General features: G+C 34.4%; 1 protein-coding gene across 6 annotated transcripts in view; it reads right to left on the bottom strand.

Moving 5' to 3' along the window:
- The window catches only part of LOC141404703 (maternal protein pumilio-like), a 551,168-nt gene that overhangs the window by 363,554 nt on the left and 168,625 nt on the right, over positions 1 to 18,989 (bottom strand). For all 6 annotated transcript variants that reach the window (XM_073988353.1, XM_073988318.1, XM_073988350.1 and 3 more), the window contains exon 6: positions 17,030 to 17,148. In XM_073988353.1, the coding sequence (XP_073844454.1) occupies positions 17,030 to 17,148 (119 nt within the window). The remainder of the gene's footprint in view (positions 1 to 17,029; positions 17,149 to 18,989) is intronic.

Below are 18,989 nucleotides of genomic sequence, written 5' to 3'. Positions count from 1 at the left end.
TAAATATTTAAAAAAACACGATTTTTAATAAATATTGTTATTAATAAATATTTTTTAAAAAACCCTCTATTTTTTAAATATTTTTTTTTAATACAGGACTATATTTCTTAAAAAAATCCAGGACTTTTAAAAATATATTTTTTTTAAAAAATACAGGACTATTAAAAAATATTTAAAAAAAGGATTATTGAAAGATATTTTTTAAAAATCCACGATTATTGATACATTTCTTTTAAAAAATCCACGATTATTAACAAATATTGTTTTAACAAAACCACGATTATTAAGAAATATTTTTTAAAAATCCACGATCACTGGTATATAGTTTTTAAAAAATCCACTATTATTTTTAAATATTTATTAAAACATCCACGATTATTGATAAATATTTTTTAAGAAATCCACGATTGATAAATAGTCTTTAAAATATTAATTTTTTTAATACAGGGCTATATTTATTAAAAAAAATATTTTTTTAAAAATATACGATTATAATATTTTGTAAAAAATCCACGATTGTTGAAATATATTTTTATATGAAATATATATTTTATAACCTAGAGTACAGCTATTTATTGGCGGGATATATACGTTCAGCAACTCCACCTTAGCAGTTCCACATCTGGCTGCTACCCCCATGCATTCCATGTCATTAGAGCCTGGCTCAAGCGAGATAAGTCTGTATTAAACAGACTGGTGCAATATGAAAGCTAATCCCCCATCTCTACTTCTGGTGCGATCCTTTCTCAGTGCGTTGAAACTATCACAACGCTGTAAACTGTCGTTGTTGTTGAGCTTGGTTTCCTGCACCGCCACGACCATGATAGTCTTGAGACTCTTGATATCCACTATTTCCGCGATCTTACCTCGGAGTCCAGTGCAAATTGCAAAAAGGATTTTTTTTTTGGGATTGAAACAGCAACGGCTGGTGTTAAAAGCTGCGTGTGCGGCAACAGTTGGAGGGACTGCGCAAGGGTTATGTATTCACATGACGACAAATCACTGGGGGCTGTACATAGTCTCTGTCGTAGACCCTCGCATGGGCAGGCCCAGAACAACCCCTTAGATGCATCCACTACCGGCATCTATTGCAGCTCACCGAAGGTTAAGTGTGGTGGATGCCGATGTGACACACTGAGCACATCCATATTGGCCCTGGGGTTTCCATCGTCCCGGCACGGACCAAATAAATGTGTCGCCATATTGGGCGCCTATAAAGTCGCCTTATAGGTCTGCAAAGTTGGCCATTAAGGCGTCTATAAAGTCGGCCTTTTGGGCATCTATGAAGTCACCTTTTGGGCGTCGCCCTTTAGACCGTCTATAAAGTCGCCCTTTAGACCGTCTATAAAGTCGCCCTTTAGACCGTCTATAAAGTCGCCCTTATGGGCGTCTATAAAGTCGCCCTTTTAGGGCTTCGGACCAATCTGGAGAAGGGATATGTTGCAACCAATACAGAAAAATGTCTATAAAGTCACGCTTTAGGTCGTCTATGAAGTCACCCTTTAGGGCGTCTATAAAGTCACCCTATTGGGAGTCTATAAAGTCACCCTATTGGGCGTCTATAAAGTCACCCTATTGGGAGTCTATAAAGTCACCCTACTGGGCGTCTATAAAGTCGCCCTATAGGTCTACAAAGTTACCCTTTACGGCGTCTATAAAGTCGTCCTTTAGTGCGTCTATAAAGTCGCCCTTTAGGGCGTCTTTAACGTCACCCTTTAGGTCATCTATAAAGTCGCCCTTTAGAGCGTCAATAATGCCGCCCTTTTGGGCGTCTATAGTCGCCCTTTTGGGCTTCTATAAAGTCGGCCTTTTGGGCGTCTATAAAGTTGATTTAGGGCGTCTATTAAGTCGCCCTTTAAGACGTCTATGAAGTCGCCCTTTAGGGTCGCCCTTAAGATCTATATATCACCTTTAGGGGATCCTATAAAGTCTTGCTTTCGCCTTTTATGGCGTCTATAAAGTCGTGCCTTAAGATCTCTTATAAAGTTGCCTTTAGGTCTATAAAATCGTCCTTTAAGGGCCTATAAATTCGACCTTTAGGGCGTTTATTAAGTTGACCTTTATGACTTCAATAAAGTTGTTCTTAAGGGCGTCCATAAATTCGTCCTTTAGCGCGTCTATAAAGTCGCCCTTTAGGGCGTCTATTAAGTCGCCCTTTAGGACGTCTATGAAGTCGCCCTTTAGGGCGTCTATAAAGTCGCCCCTTAGGGCATATATAAAGTCGCCATATTGGGCGTCCATAAAGTCGCCAAATTGGACGTCTACATATTCGCCCTTTAGGGCGTCTATGAAGTCACCCTTTAGAGCGTCTATAGAGTCTCCCTTTTGGGCTTCTATAAAGTCAGCCTTTTGGGCGTCTATAAAGTTGATTTAGGGCGTCTATTAAGTCGCCCTTTAGGACGTCTATGAAGTCGCCCTTTAGGGCGTCTATAACGTCGCCCTTTAGGTCGTCTATAAGTCGCCCTTTAGGTCATCTATAAAGTCACGCTTTAGGGCGTCTATAAAGTCGCCCTTTTGGGCGTCTACGAAGTCGTACTTTTGGGCTTCTAAAAAGTCGCCCTTTTGGGCGTCTATAAAATCGCCATTTGGGGCATCTATAAGGACGCCCTTTTATGCGTCTTTTAGAGCGTCTATAAAGTCGCCCTTAAGGTCTATATATCGCCTTTAGGGGATCCTATAAAGTCTTGCTTTCGGGCGTATATATAGTAGCCTCTTATGGCGTTTATAAATCATGCCTTAGGATCTCTTATAAAGTTGCATATAGGTCTATAAAATCGTCCTTTAAGGCGCCTATAAATTCGACCTTTAGGGCGTTTATAAAGTTAACCTTTATGGCTTCAATAAAATTGTTCTTAAGGGCGTCCAAAAATTCGTCCTTTAGGGCATTTATAAAGTCGCCATATAGGACGTCTAAAAAGTCGCCATTTAAGGTGTCTATACAAAATCAGTTTTGAGTGCCTTTAAAGACTTCCTTTAGGTCGTCTTAACCGACTCACGTTAGGGCTTCTGTAAAGTCTCCCTATAGATCGTTTATAACGACAATTTTTTTTTTCCTCTTTATTTTGTTGTTCTGATGTCTTTTTTATGAGTTGGCGATTCTCTTGTGTGCTTGTGTACTTTTTTTTTCATTTGTGTCAGTTTTCTTTGATTTCTGTGTTGTAATTTTTGCTAGTCATTAACATTGTATCTTATACAAAAAAAAAGATTTAACCTATTTACCGTAATTAAAAAGGCTAAAATCGAGGGCAACATGATTTGGTTTGAGTGGTTTATTAAAGACTTCAACAAAAATTGATCTCAAACAAGAGTGAGGAGGTGATACCCTAGAATTGCTACTTAAAGTTTAAAATTATTTCGAACACCCTCCATCTAAAAAAGAGAATCTTCTCGTCACAGAAATATTTAAAAAATTTCTAAACTCTAGATTTTTTTATACCATTACTGTCGTTATTAAAAATGTTCTAATAAAATTATATTATTCAACTTTTGTGGAAAAACGTTACTAAATCATTGCCAACATCAATGAAAATTGCCAATTCATTTGATATTATCAACTTGTCCCATTAGTTATACGACTGCTCCCCTCTTTAACGGCTTCGGATGGATTCTAAACGTTTGTGTCTACACAAGTTAATGACCTCTATATGAACAGCAGCAATAACAATAACAACAAAAGCGCAAAAAAGTATCAGTTTTATAATTTATGAGCAAATCCAAACAAAATGACAACAATAATGGCTGACACCAACAACAACAACACCAACTATGTTAATAGCAATAAAAAATATTTAAAATGCATTTAAAAAATTGTGACACAACAAGCGAAAGCAAAATGAATGAATGAACAGCGAGAAAAAAACGTGTTGCTGAAGTTCCAACTATGATTACGCTTACAAACACAACAGACAAACAGTTTTTTTCTTCTTCGCCACACCACACCACACCACGCCACATTCATATTCAATTTTCAGTTTCATTCATTTATTTATTTTAGCTATTCAAGGGATAAGCGGCAGAGCTTTTAAAAAATGGGATTGTTTAAGTCTGGCTTAAGGCAATATTTTTGGTGATTCATCATCGACTAATCGCCCATTTTGGGGCAAAATTGTTTATTTGTCATGTTAAAAATGGTTACCTAAAAACGTTAGTTTTTTCAGTTCTGCTATCTCAATCGTGGAATCATTTCATGTAGTTTATTTTTACTTTATTAATTACTCACTCTTTTATTTATGACTATTGTCAAAAATTATTTACAATACATTGATGTTTTTTATCATTTGGAAGATTGAAAAGACTCGTGACACAGTAAACAATTTCGTTAAAAATAAAGTAAAATAGAGACACCCATTAGAGGTTGTCCATTTAGGGCGTCTATAAAGACACCTTTTTGGGGCGTCTATAATGACCTTTTAGAGCGTTAATAAAGACAGACTTTAGGGCTCCTATAAAGACACCCTTTAGGGTGTATTCTAATGATAAACGTGATCTTCCTTTGATAGAAGACATCATAAAGAGGAGTTCTTTAGATAAAAGTCCCCCTAAAAAAGTATTCTCCTAAAACAGTATTCTATTGATAAAATACCTTATTCATTCTTTAAGTTGAAAACTTTTAATCTCCTAAAGGAGTCTTCTATATATAAGACCAGTTGAAGAGGCCTTCTTTAGATAGAAGACTTTTTAAAGATGTTCTCTATTGATGGATGACAAATTTGAAAGACATTCAATAAAAATTGACTGAGTTGTAGTCAAACTCGGAAGCGATTTTTTGTCAAAATCTATGAAACTGATCAACGACCCCAGAAAACAAGTCATATTAAATTTGAACGTTATTCAATTAAAATTGGCCGATTGATTGCAAAATCGGGGAAAGATGTATGGGGGCTATATCCAAATCTGAACCAATTTTTGTCAAAATCGGCGAAACTGATAAGTAGACAACGGAATTTTATGCAACCACTATTTTTGGTCCGATTCAAATTTTGGGACTGGGCATATTTTTGGCTTCTGATTCAATTGCAATCGAAACATATGCAAAATTATGTAAAATGTATAAATTTTGCATATGCAAAATTATGTAAAATGCATAAATTTTGCATATGCAAATTTTACATATTTTCTTATGCAACAAATATTTCTATAATAGGAACAAAAATGTTTGTATGTACAAGTCATAAAAATAGAGAAATGTATAACCACTGCCTCAACCTTCAAAATACTGAAAATCGGGAGGTATTGTTCTGTGGGGGCTATATGAAGGCCTGAACCTAAACCGACAAATTTTAAGTGGAAAGTTGTTTACCCCCAAAGAAGACAAATTTCACCCATTTCGAAGGGATTTTGAGGCCACAACCTTCAAAATACCAGAAATCCGGAGGTACCGTTCTATGGTGGCTATACGAAGACTTGAACCTGTACCGAGAAATTTCAGGTGGAAAGTTTTATACCCCCAACGAAGACTAAATACCAAATTTTAGTCATTTCGGTGGGATATTGAGGCTACAACTTTCAATACACCAACAATTGGGAGATACCGTTCTATGGGGGCTATATGACCTATACTGACAAATTTCTGGTGGAAAGTTTTATACTCCCAACGAAGACTTTATACAAAATGTCAGCCATTTAAGTGTGATGTTGAGGTCACAACCTTCAAAATATCGGAAATCGGGAGGTACCGTTCTATGGGTGCTATATGAAGACGTGGACCCATGCGGACAAATTTCAGATCTACAGTTTCATACCACTAACGAAGACTTAATACCATATTTCAGTCATTTCGGTGGGATTTTTAGACCACAAATCCTTGTATATATTATTGCATGTGCTCATTTTATGCAAATATGTAAAAAATTTGTCAAAATATGCAAAAAATTCTGGACCTAATTCGTTTTATTTTGTGATAAAACGAGTTTCTGTCTAATCGGATTTTTCTACGACCATCCTAACCATATATGCATTTGCATAGGATTCCGCTGTTAACTGATAGGGCCTAAGGCCTAAGAAAATTTGAAGTCTATTCTTTTAAAATTGACCGAGTTATAGCAAAATCAGTGAAAGATACATGACTCTTTGATACGACCAAAACTTTGCCTCATCGAAATAGTGGTTTTAGACCCCAAGTATGTTTGGACGAAATTCGTTTCAGACACTTTAGAGTCGATTTAGCCCTGTCTGTCTGGCTGGCTGGTGCGCACGACACTCGAACGGGTCAACCGGCACAAATTAGTCACTTCGTAATATTTTTCCCAAACTTAGTTTAATTTAATTTTAATTTAATAAAATGGGACACATCGGTCCACTTCTTCAGGTACCTCCCCCACAAAAGTTCAAATTATGTTTGTAAAATTATGTGAGCTATAACTCTCGAAGGGTGAAATTGATTTGGTTCGAATATGGACTATATCGGTCCACTCCTTCGCGTACCTCCCACACAAAATTCGGAAATAGTGAAGTTTAAGAGCTCCTCTCGGATCATTCTGTATTTTTAGTGGTTTATCCTAGCTTCCCTTTTTACAACGGTACAATTTCTTTCCCGAGTAAGAATATACTTCCTGAAATAATGGTCCAAAAAAGATAACTCTCAAACTTTTTTTAAAAAATTTCTCCCAAACTTAGTTGAACGTAATTTAAAATGTCAAAAGTTTTTGGGTTTTTGGGAGTAACAGGCTCACTGTTTATGGTACCTAAACAGTCCTTTTTCCATGGCACAATAATCGAGGTAGAGTCATGGAAACATATACATAATAACAATTTTTTCATAAGTTCACCTTTGACAACACTCGTCTTTCACAGCCTGTTTCTGTATGTCGAAATGTGTGCGAATGAAACACGTTATATTATACTGTGCAACATTTTTAACGTGATCTTGTGCAAACAATTCGAACTGAGGATTTTTTGAAAGTACTGACCCAAACGACAGGAAACCCTAGTTGGATTTTGTTGTGTCAGATCCAGCTCGGATGTTATGGCCCCATCTAAACATGGTTAAATATTGAGGTTTTAAAGAAATTCGGGGCTATATCTTTGAAACCAATGCGAATCTTCTTCTGATATCTGAAGCAAATTTGTAGATAAGGACAAGAATAAAATATTTGGAGAAATAATGGACTCGAAAAACTACATTTATTGCCTCAAATTTCAAAATATATGCAAAAATTCCAGAATTTATATACATTTCGCACCGTATCTCCAAAACCTTTAATTGTTTTTGAATATTTTCTTTTGGAAAAATATTCCCTGGAATGTAATACACAACTCTTCAGAACATGTCATTGTTGTAAAATGCCTCTATGCCGTTGTTTTCAGTACATTTTTCAACGACGATTTAATAAAAATGTCAATAATGTGGTGAAATCTGAAATGCGAGAATAAACTGTTTGTGTGAACTGTGTTTGAAATACGTTTTGTAAAAGCATTTTAGAGTTTCAGAATGTTCTAAGGAATTGTTGAGAACTTTATTTGGAAGATGTTTGCAAAAGGTTACTTGGTTCAATTCCCAATAGTTTAGCCGATACTGACCAGAATTACAGCAATTATGTAAAATTGTCTATATTTTATAGATGGAGTTTTTTATGCGGTTTTTTTTTTTCAAAAGATAAGTTCTATTAGTTTGGGGCTACAATATTGCTAAAGACAGCAAGGACAAATTCCTATTCGTTTCTGAGATAAAGGCCTGATAAATGCAAATAAGTGTAGAGTTAGCCCGGTTTAGATGAGGCCATAAAATCCGAATCAAAAATATACACATTGTTTTATAAATATTATTAAACAATACACCTACAATTTGTTTTCTTTAGAATACAATTAAAGTTTTATAACATAAAAAAGTTCAGAAAAGCCAACAAAAATGCAGTGTGAAATATTTAAGAGAAAATGTGTCAGATCCTCTTTGTGCATTCCTGATAATACCCTAAACAGACGGCAGCGTTAATTTGCATTAAGATTTGCATTTAATTTTAGCCTGACAGACGACAGTTTCTGCATTTACGAAACGCCTGATTGCTGTTTTGTTGTTTGCATTGTATTTTTGTTTTCCTTGTGTCTCAGAGCATGAATATGCTCTCTCCCTCATAGGAATATGGGCTCTCTTCTACGGTATTGCCAAGTTGAAATAACTAAATGCCCTTTAAATTCAGTTTGATTTTGTGCATTAAGAATGTGGATAATGCACGAATTAATTTGAATTAAGGCAGTTATTATACCCTCAGCCTTTAGGCTAAGGAGGGTATATACACTTTGATACGATGAAAATGTGCCTCATCGAAATAATGGTTTTAGACCCCAAGTATGTTTGGACGAAATGTGTTTCAGACAATTTGGAGTCGATCTAGCCATGTCCGTCCGTCTGTCTGTCTGTCCTGCTGGCTGGAGCGCACGATAACTCTCGAACGGATGAACCGATTCAGTTCAAATTTTGGATTTCGTAATATTTTGCCCAAACTTAGTTTAAGTTCGAAGATGAGCAACATCGGTCCACTCCTTCCGGTACCTCCCCCACAAAATTTCAAAAATGTTCGGAAAATTTGTGCGCACGATAACTCTTGAAGGGAGTGACCGATTTGGTCCATACTTTGCACATCGTGAAATGTGTACCAGACTTAAATGAGGTTTCAATATGGACTCAATCGGTCCACTCCTTCGGGTACCTCCCACACAAAATTTCGGAAAAGTTCAGTTTAGGACCATCTCCTGAATCGCTTTGATTTTTGTTTTAGCAACTTGTATTCACTGCCCTTCATACGACGGTACAAATTTCATCAGGGGCAAGTCCATACTTCCTGAGAAAATAGCCTGAAAGTTGCATAAAACCCCTATGACACCGTCTGAGGTGGTTGGGGCGCAAGATAACTCCCGAACGGATCTGCTGATTCGGTCCAAAATAGGGCCTTAGTAATATTTTGTTCAAACATAGTTTAAGTTTCAAGATAAGCCATATCGGTTCACTCCTTCAGGTACCTCCCCCACAAAAGTTAAAAAATGTTCGGAAAAATTTTTCGTACGGTAACTCTTGAATGGAGTGGCCGAATTGGTCTATACTTTAAACATCCTAATATATCTATCAGATATAAATCAGGTTCAAATATGGACTATACTTGTCCACTCCATCCGGTACCTCCCACACAAAATTTCGGATAAGTTCACTTTAAGACCTAATATCGAATCACTTTGATTTTTGTTGGAGCAACTTGCATTCGCTGCCTCAATTACGATTTTAAAAGTTTTTTTAGGGGCAAGAGTTAAAAACCCCCTATGGCACCATATGTTGTGGCTGGAGATCCACTTCCATAACGGTCAATGTCGATCTTCCGCAAAACTTTTGATCTTTATCCTAATTAACATTTTTGTCGGTTCAAATGCCCCAAATTTTTAAAACCCCCTAAATACATACGTATTTTGGGAAAAAGTTGTTTCAATATACACAGGCTGAGGGTATATCTCTGTCGGCAAAGCCGACTGATACTTTTTTACTTGTTTTGTTCTGTCTAGGGTATAATGCACGAATTAATTTGAATTAAGACATGTAATGCAAATTAACGCCGTCGTCTGTCTAGGGCATAATCTTTCGATTTATTTCTTTTTACATGTTTCTATTAAAAACAAATGACTTCTCAGTTTACTGAGTAGTTATTCATTTTCTTTTTTTATTTTGATAAGTTGACTGACTAATTCTAATTTATTCTTATTCTCTAACCACATCCCTTCCATTATTATATGAAATATGACAGCATTAAGTAATGAATTCCCCAGGAATCTCAATAGCCTTACTTTGAAAAACTTCACTGGCAGAATAAAAAGCACTTACGAAGGTAAATGTCTACGAACTTTTCCCCATATTAGGAAAAAAAACCTACAGAAATCTTTGCTAAATAATACTTAACATAAATCACCATTAAACAGTTTCAAGAACTGATGAAGTCCGATGTGTGCTAAATAAACAACAACAAAAGAACCGGTTACCTTTCCTCATAACAATTCAGACAAAAAGAAAAACAAAACCAACCAACAACCATTGTCATCAAAAGCACACAAAAACAAATCTAAAGAAAAGCGAAAAGTTAAGAGTAAGAGTTATGTAAGAAGAAAACCGAAGAAAAACTTGCAAAGTTGAGGTAGAAGAAATCACATAAAAACAACAACAACAGCACTTTAGAAGTTTTCAACAAGAAATTGGCAAATCGTAAATGAAGAAAAACGAAAAAGAACGACAACGAGGAAAGAAATGAAAATGAAACCTAAAACTAAAACTGAATAAACCAAAACTATGTTGTAATAATAAGAAAACTTTGCAAAACTACAATAACAATAAAGAAGAGGAAGAATAAGAAGAATTAAACAAGGAAACCAAAAAACCAGCGTAATACCATAACTCCAAGTTATGTGTGGAGGGGCAAGCTGGCATTGTTGGATAATAACTAAGCGAACGAACAAGTGTCGTCAAAACCATAAAGCTGTAAATATGCACATTCACTCACTCCACACATGAGACTCTGCTGGAGAAGAAGCAGAAGAAGAAAACTCGTAAGATGTAGACACAATACCAAGTAAGTTCTTGGTAGACAGCCGCCATATAGTGTCATACATATTCTCACACAAACACACACAGATGGGGAAAGAGATGTCTGCTATAGTCAGGAGAAAAAAGGAAATGAACAAGTTTCTCCGATAACCGGTAAAATATAACCAAGTCAACGACGACGTAAACAAAGAAGTAATGCAAACAAGTCTACCATTTTGGCACATATACAGAGCAGCGCAAATGTGTTGAAATGTCTAGGATTACATGGCTAAATGGGTACAGTGCACTGTGATTCCGCCCGTGGACATAAATCGAAAAATTTGTGTCGACAAATTTGATTGCGATTGAAATAAATATTCTCTAAACACATTAAATTTTTATTATCCAGTATTATTTTTGCCAATTTACAGCGGTAATATGCCAAGTTAAGTCGAAGAAGTTGAGATTTGTATGTGGTACCTTTAAAACGAAAAAAGATCCGCAAATTATAGTGAAATTATAAAAAAATTAAGAGGTAAATGTACAATTTCCAAAATGAAACTTATAGTTGATGGCATTGACAATATTCTTACGAAAAAAAAATTCAAAATTCGTTTTCTAATTTCCTTAAAAATAAAATCTTTGTAAATGAATTTTTGTGCTATTTTTAATATCATTGCTATAAATTTATGTTGAGTTTTACTAATGTTGGCCCGGTAAGGCAAGACCATATTTTGTTTAAAATACAGGAGAAAGTCTCTAGTTTACGATAAAAAGAATTCCAGCTGCCACCATCTGCCACCCTGTAAGTTATTCCCCTTATACCACGCCTGTAAAATCGCCAAAATTCCGAAAATCGGGAGGTACGTTTATATGGGAGCAATATCGAAACGTGGACCTATATTGAACATTTTTTGCAAGGAGGTATAGTGTTCCCTCAGAACTTAAAAAGCAAAATTACAGCTAAATCGGTTGGAAAATTTTGCTAAATCGTCAAAATACCGAATATCGGGAGGTACGTTTATGTGAAAGCTATACCTAAACTTGGACCTATATTAAACATTTTTTGCACGGACGTATGATCTTCCCTCCGAAGTCAAAATACAAAATTACAGCCAACTCGGTTAGAAAATCTGGCTAAAATCGTTAAAATACCGAATATAGGGAGGTACGTTTATATGGGAGCTATACCTAAACGTCGACCTATATTGAACATTTCCTGCAAGGTGGTATGTTGTTCCCTCAGAACACAAAATGCAAAATTACAGCCAAATCGACTGGAAAATTTGGCTGAAATCAAATATATAAAATCGGGGGTATCTTTATATGGGGGCTACACCCAAATGTGGACCTACATCCACTAAATTTTTTTTCTCACTTTAGGGCTCGTTATAAAACTATGTTTAAAATTTCGAGGCGTTAACTCGATTAGAACTATTTTTGGCACTCCTTTCCATACAAATGGGACCACTGTGCAGATGAAAATTGAATAGAAAGGGGAAAAATAATGTACGAATAATTAATTGGTCTCTATGACGAAGATATTCATTCTATGGAAAACAATCATATGAAAAAAATATTTTCATGAAAAAAATCCACAAGACCTCAAAAATTGTTTTTTAAGAAAAAAAGTCTACCGTCGAAACCTGCAGATTTTTTAAATAGGAAGAAATTATCTGCAGGACCTGAAGAATTTTTCTAAAGGAAAAAACTAATCATCAGGATCTGAAGTGATTTTTCTATAGGAGAAAATTATTTTGAGAACTATACAGAAGAAGAAGCAACTAAAGATGAGTCAAACAGAAAATCACAAATATTTTGGGAGGGTTCTTTGGTAAATTAAAAAAAATCCACGATTATTGAAAAAATAATTTTTAAAAATTCAAGATTATTGAAAAATAAATTTAAAAAAAAACATGATTTTTGAAAACTAAATTTTTAAAAAATCCACGATAATTGAAAAAATAATTTAAAAAAATCACGTTATTAAAAATACTTTTTTAGAAAATCCACGATTATTGAAAAAATAATTTAAAAAAATCACGTTATTAAAAATACATTTTTAGAAAATCCACGATTATTGAAAAAAATATTTTTTTAAAAACAATCCACGATTATTGAAAAATACATTTTTAAAAAATTTACAATTATTGAAAATTTTTAAATTTTTAATCAACGATTATTGGAGATAAATGTTATAAAAAAATAAATGATCTTATTAAAAATCCACGATTATTGAAAAAAATATTTTTTTAAAAACAATCCACGATTATTGAAAAATACATTTTTAAAAAATTTACAATTATTGAAAAATAAATTTTTAAAAAATTCACAATTATTGAAAAATAAATTTTTAAAAAATCTACGATTATTGAAAATTTTTTAAACCCACGGTTGTTGAAAAAAAGTTTAAAGAATCCACGATTATTGAAAAAAATATTTAAAGAATCTACGATTATTGAAAACTAATTTTTAAAAAATCCACGATTATTGAAAAAACAATTTTTAAAAAATCCACGAATATTGAAAAAATATTTTTTAAAAAAACACGGTTATTGAAAAATTATAAAAAAATTACTTTAAACCATTTTAGCGAATATTTTTGAACTTCAGTGGGGGCAGGTACTGGAAGGAGTTGACCAATAAGTAACTCATCAATGTTTGGACGAACGCAGTATCCGGTTCGAGAGTTGGCGAGCGCACCCGCCACTACACATAGTGACTAAAAGGGGGTTTTCACAGCACCTGAGCATCAGATGATTTTATTTATGGGATATATATTCTTTTCAAAAAAAAAAAAAAAAAAAATCAATCATCAGGATCTGTGGAATATTTCCGTAGGAAAATAATAAGACCTGAGGTTCAAATGATTTCTTTTATACGAAAAAATTATATCCACAATAATCCATCCTCTATAGCAAAAAAAAAATCAATCATCAGGATCGGGGGAATATTTTTGAAGGAAAAAATAAATTGTAAGGACCTCAGGATCAGATGATTGCTTTTATAGGAAAAAAATTATATCCTCAAAAATCCATCTTCTACGGGAAAAATAAAACATCTGGATCTGGGGAATATTTATGAAAAAAAATCAATTCTAAGGACCTGAGGATCAAAGGATTTCTTTAATAGGAGAAAATATTTCCTCAAACCCCCATCTTCTATAGGAAAAAATTAATCATCAGATACTGGATCAGAGGACCAGAAGATTTCTTTTTATAGGAACAATATTATATCTTCAAAAATCCATCCTCTATAAGAAAAAAATCAATCATCAGGATCTGGGAAATATTTGTGAAGGAAAAAATAAATTCTGGGGATTATTTGATTTTTTTACAGGACAAATACATCCTCAAAAATCCATAATCTAGAGGAAAAAATCTACTATCAGGATCCGGGGAATATTTCCGAAGGAAAAAAGTAAATTCTAAGACCTGTAGTGGGATTCTCTAACTCATTTTTTGAGTTAACGACAAAAATCGATAAAATTAAAACGCAAAATTATGAATGAAAAATTCAAATTAAAGTTGACAACACTCTTGCTATCGGTAGAACTTTGCGACTACTATTTATTCGTCGCTAACTTACCGACAAACATTGTTAATTACCGAAGTTATAAGCATTTTAATTTTACCGACATTTGTCGGTAACTCAAAAAATGAGTTAGAGAATCCCACTACTGAGGATCAAATGATTTCTTTTTTAGGAAAAAAATTAAATCCTCAAAAATCCACCCTCTATTGGAAAAAGAAACAATCAATCTTCAGGATCTGTGGAATAAGGACAAAAAAAAAATAAATTCTAAGGGCCTTTGGATCAAATGATTTCTTTTATAGAAAAATACATATATTCTCAAAAATACATCTGCAGAAAAAAATCAAACATCAGGATCTGAGGAATAATTCTGAAGAAAAAAAAATTAATCCCAAGGACCTGAGAATCAGATGATTCCTTTTATAGGAAAAAAATTCATCCTCTATGGGAAAATTAAAACATCTGGATCTGGGGAATATTTCTGAAAAAAAACATATTTCCTCAAAAAACCATCTTCTATAGGAAAAAATTAATCATAAGATACTGGAGAATTTTTATGAAGGAAGCAAAAGATTCTAAAGCCCTGAGGATCAGATTAAAATGGAAAAAATTATATCCTCAAAAATCCATCCTCTATAGGAAAAAAATCAATCATCAGGATCTGAGGAATATTTCTGAAGGAAAAAAATAAATTGTAAGGACCTGAGGATCCGGTAATGTTTTATAAGAAAAAATATCCTCGGGATACCACGTTGTAAAGGGAAAAATAATCATCAGGATCTGGGGAATATTTCTGAAAGAAAAAATTCTAAGGACCTAAGGATAAGATGATTGCCTTAATAGGAAGAATATATCCTCAAAAAATCAATTCTCTATAGGAAAAAAATAATTCATCAGGATTTGGAGAATATATCTGAAGGAAAAAAATCAATTATAAGAACCTGAGGATCAGATGATTTCTTTTATAGGAAAAAATATATCCTCAAAAACCCATCTTCTATAGAAAAAAAACAATCATCGCGATCTGGGGAATATTTCTGAAGGAAAATATAAATTCTGAGGACCTGAGAATCAGATGATTTCTTTTAAAGGAAAAAAATATATATCCTCAAAAACCCTTCCCCTATAGAAAAAAACATCATCTGGATTTGGGGAATGTTTCTGAAGGAAAAAATAAATTCTAAGGGCCTAAGGATCAGATGATTTCTTTTATAGGAAAACATATATCCTGAAATATCCATCCTCTATAGGAAAAAAACCTTTTCCACACAAATCCCTTTCTTTACATTTCTCCCCACTGTAAATTTTCAGAATCCAGCCTAATATAACCATAATCAAGTCAATATTCTGCTATTTGGTGTTATGTGATGATTGCTATTGTCATCGTCGTATAGTTATTACTTTTGTTGTAATATTTTTGCACCGGCTGCTTGGTGGGTTGCTTTGGCAGCCTACTGAAAACTAAGACATTGAAGCATAAAATGACGGCGACGGCGTGCAGACATCACAATATCCACCATAACCAACAACACAACATTCGTTACTCCACAAGAGCCAGTCAGCCAGCCAGTCAGACCAACTGGGAAAAAGAAGTTTTAAAGAAAAGAAAAAACAGAAACAGAAAAGCGAAACCTTGAAGAAACCAGTTCGATAGTTCTAATGTCAATGCCATTACAAACAAGTTGGGGATTGTACAAAAGCATGTCTGGTTGGCTGCCTGGCTGGTTGACTGGATGCAGCAGGCAGTCAGAGTAGCAGCATAATGTTTGGTGGCTGGTTATTGTTAGCAATATTTGTGGTTAGTTTTTGTTGTTTGTTTTTTCTTGCAGCATGCAACATTGCAGCTTGTTGGCAGCACAAACACACAATAACATTAACAATTATTTAAGGAATATGAGATTCCAAAGGGGGATTGAGAGGCGGCTCAGCAGGGACCAGACTATGAGTAAGTGGCACTTCACCACATCGTGATTGTAAACAATAGCAACAACAACAACATTTGACATAACCACATATCAACAGCAACCATAACAACATGCCACGGTCGTCTCTGTTACTCAACTATGCTGCAATAGCCAGTGATGGAGATTTGCTTGAGTTGAGTCTTGAGTGATTACTCGGTTACCTTATTTGCTTGTAAAGATGATGACAATCACCACATACAAATTCAAACAAAAAAAATCATGGCAAATATTTGTGGTTACAGTTATGGAATTTTATTACGTAGTGTTGTCCGTACATGGTTATATATGTATATATATTTTTCATATCGATGATACATACCAACGCCGAATAGTTATAGATTTTGCACATACGACCATAAAAATTTTTTAAGAACATTTAGGTGTCTTTTTTCCTTCTAAAATCTCGTGTTTTGTGTCACGCGTGCATATAATTTTTTATGGTGGGAGTTATGTCCGAGTTCATAGAAGGTCAGAAGTCTCAAGTCTCAGACTGTGGAAGAAAATTTTTGGGAGTTATGTCGAGGAAAATTTAAAGAGAACATTTTAATTAGAGATTGTTGTGCGTCGGTCATGCCGTTGCATGTCGAACTTCCTCTAAAATCTCGAGTTTCGTGTCACGCGTCTCCGAGTTCATAGGACAGAAGTCTAGAAATCATGTTTCGCCTTAATAATAAAATAAATTTTTTAAAGAATTGTTGGGGTTAGGTCCTGAGATTGTGAGCGGACATACATATGTACATTAAACTGATTTTAACTTAAAGGGAAAAAATCGATGTCGAATTTTTTTATGCGACAACCCCTCTTCTCTGCATTTTCCGAAAACAAGGATCATGTCATAAAAGCCTGATTGAAATTGGAAGTGTAGCTAATGTTACTGAGCTTCTACAGATCGCAATGTTTACATGATTGTGAATCAGCACTGGCAACGCTGACTCAATTTAATACAAATCACAATAATCTGGTATTTAACCACCTAGAAATGTGTTCTCTCTCTCTAATCTCTCTTATCTTTTGTTCAGCCTAAATTCGTACTTACTTGAATCCTTTGTCATCGTCAATGCCATTGACAACACCATTCGTTGTTGTTACTTGATCATCCTTCTTCATACCATTTGTGTCAAATGGTGAATTGGCCTTTTCTTTATCGTCGTGCGACTAGAATTAGAAGAAAAAAATAATAGATTTTAATTAACAATTTATAATTAATATTGTAATAATAAGCAATGACAGGAAAATTCCTCGTTCAAGTAAGAAAGTAGTAGAAGTGACCTTATAATTATTTTTAGGCATGGTAAGCGCGTGAGCAATCGAAACATTTTTAAGGAAGTTGTTGTTGTAGCAGCATAGAAACTTAGAAGCCTATGTTTGATGCTGGGTTGGCAGACGAAACACAATGGTTTCAGCTCAATCCGATGCAAAGAACCCACTGCCATGGGATTGTGTTAAAGGAAATATTACCTTCCTATGGCTTGCCCATGTACAAATAATGAGTTTGAAAGTCGAGTTTTACTGCTGTCAAAATTTGCTGAATAAAAAATATTTTATCGAAAAATCTGAAACGCAAGGAGGATTAACTCCGATGACAATTTCAAAAAAAAAAATCCACGAACAGTTCTTTAACTGTATTTAAGAGAAAATTGCTGAACTTTTGTGAGGGAATTTGATGGAAAAAAATTTTACGGCATTGCAGAAATGTAACGGTATCGGATACACAATTCGTGTTTCTCAGTCTTTTTTAAAGCATTATCTCAGGAAAAATTTGTACCGCTGATCTTAACAATTGTAGAGCTAGTTGTAAAGTTCACTTCTAGTGTGGGAGGTATCCGAAGGAGTTGACCGACATATTTCTTCTTCGTGCTGATCTATGTCTGGCAGAAATATTATGAGGCGTGAAATATGGACCAAATTGGCTACTGCCTTCCAGAATTATCATGCCCACGATGATTTAAGTGATAAATTTTGAACTTTTAATCTTAGTTTGGACAAAATAGTATTACCGAATCGGTTGATAGCAAGACGGACGAATTGGGCTAAATCAAATCACGTGTTAATGTCTGGTTCCGAAGCGTGGGTACTTGCACAAGCAGATAGAACAGTGCTTGATGAATTTGAGAGAACAATTCTTAGAAAGAATATCGACGACGTATGAATCAGGAGCTGTATCTTCTATACAACGACATCAATATAATTAAGGGTAGCGGGATACAGCGATTGCGTTGGCTAGGCCATGCCATCATTAGAATGAGCGATGATAAAAACAAAAAAAACAAAATTCCAATAACAACCTCACAGGCAACTGTGTTGGTGTTCTTTTCAACTCACAGAATTCGAAGAATTCTTAGTTGATACGTGCTGACATGTTGCAAAATATTTTGATTTTGGTGTTTCTTTGGAAAAGCCGAAAAGTGAGTGTGATTCTCATTCATATGAGAATACTAGACACTTAAAGAGTTCGGGTTTTCGCTAAAAAGGCATCATTTCAAAAACTGAGAAGCCAATTGATAATTCCCTTCGCCGGGATGAAATCATGATATTGGTAGCGATCAGTAAAATTTTGCAACACTGTCAGTTCGTTTTGAAAAACATTACTGTCTGTAATAGAGGGTAATAAATGAAGTTGAGCCAATGGGGGAATACTCCACTCAAGCAATCGAAAAAGAAATATTTATATATGCATATGTATGCAAATTATATATTATACTAAGTTAAAGGATAATTCACAGGATATTTACTATCTTCTGAAATGTAGTCTATTCATCCTTATTTTGTTGATCCAATTGATTCTTTAGATTTTTGCAAACAAAAGTAAAAGTCTATGACAATCGAATTAAGATTGGACCTTTAACCTCTTTCATCAGAAGTCTTACTGGTCTTCTCCCTACTTATAAATATTGCCTTAGTATGAGCTTTGGATGGGAACAATATACATATTTTATTTTGTATGCAGCATATAAACTGTTTTTTCTCAAAATCGGCCACAAAAATATACGACAATT

Source organism: Musca autumnalis, unplaced genomic scaffold, assembly GCF_047663935.1.
Source record: "Musca autumnalis isolate F117 unplaced genomic scaffold, ASM4766393v1 scaffold_1, whole genome shotgun sequence".
In the NCBI taxonomy this organism is placed as follows: Eukaryota; Metazoa; Arthropoda; class Insecta; order Diptera; family Muscidae; genus Musca; species Musca autumnalis.
This window is presented reverse-complemented; position numbering and strand designations above follow the sequence as displayed.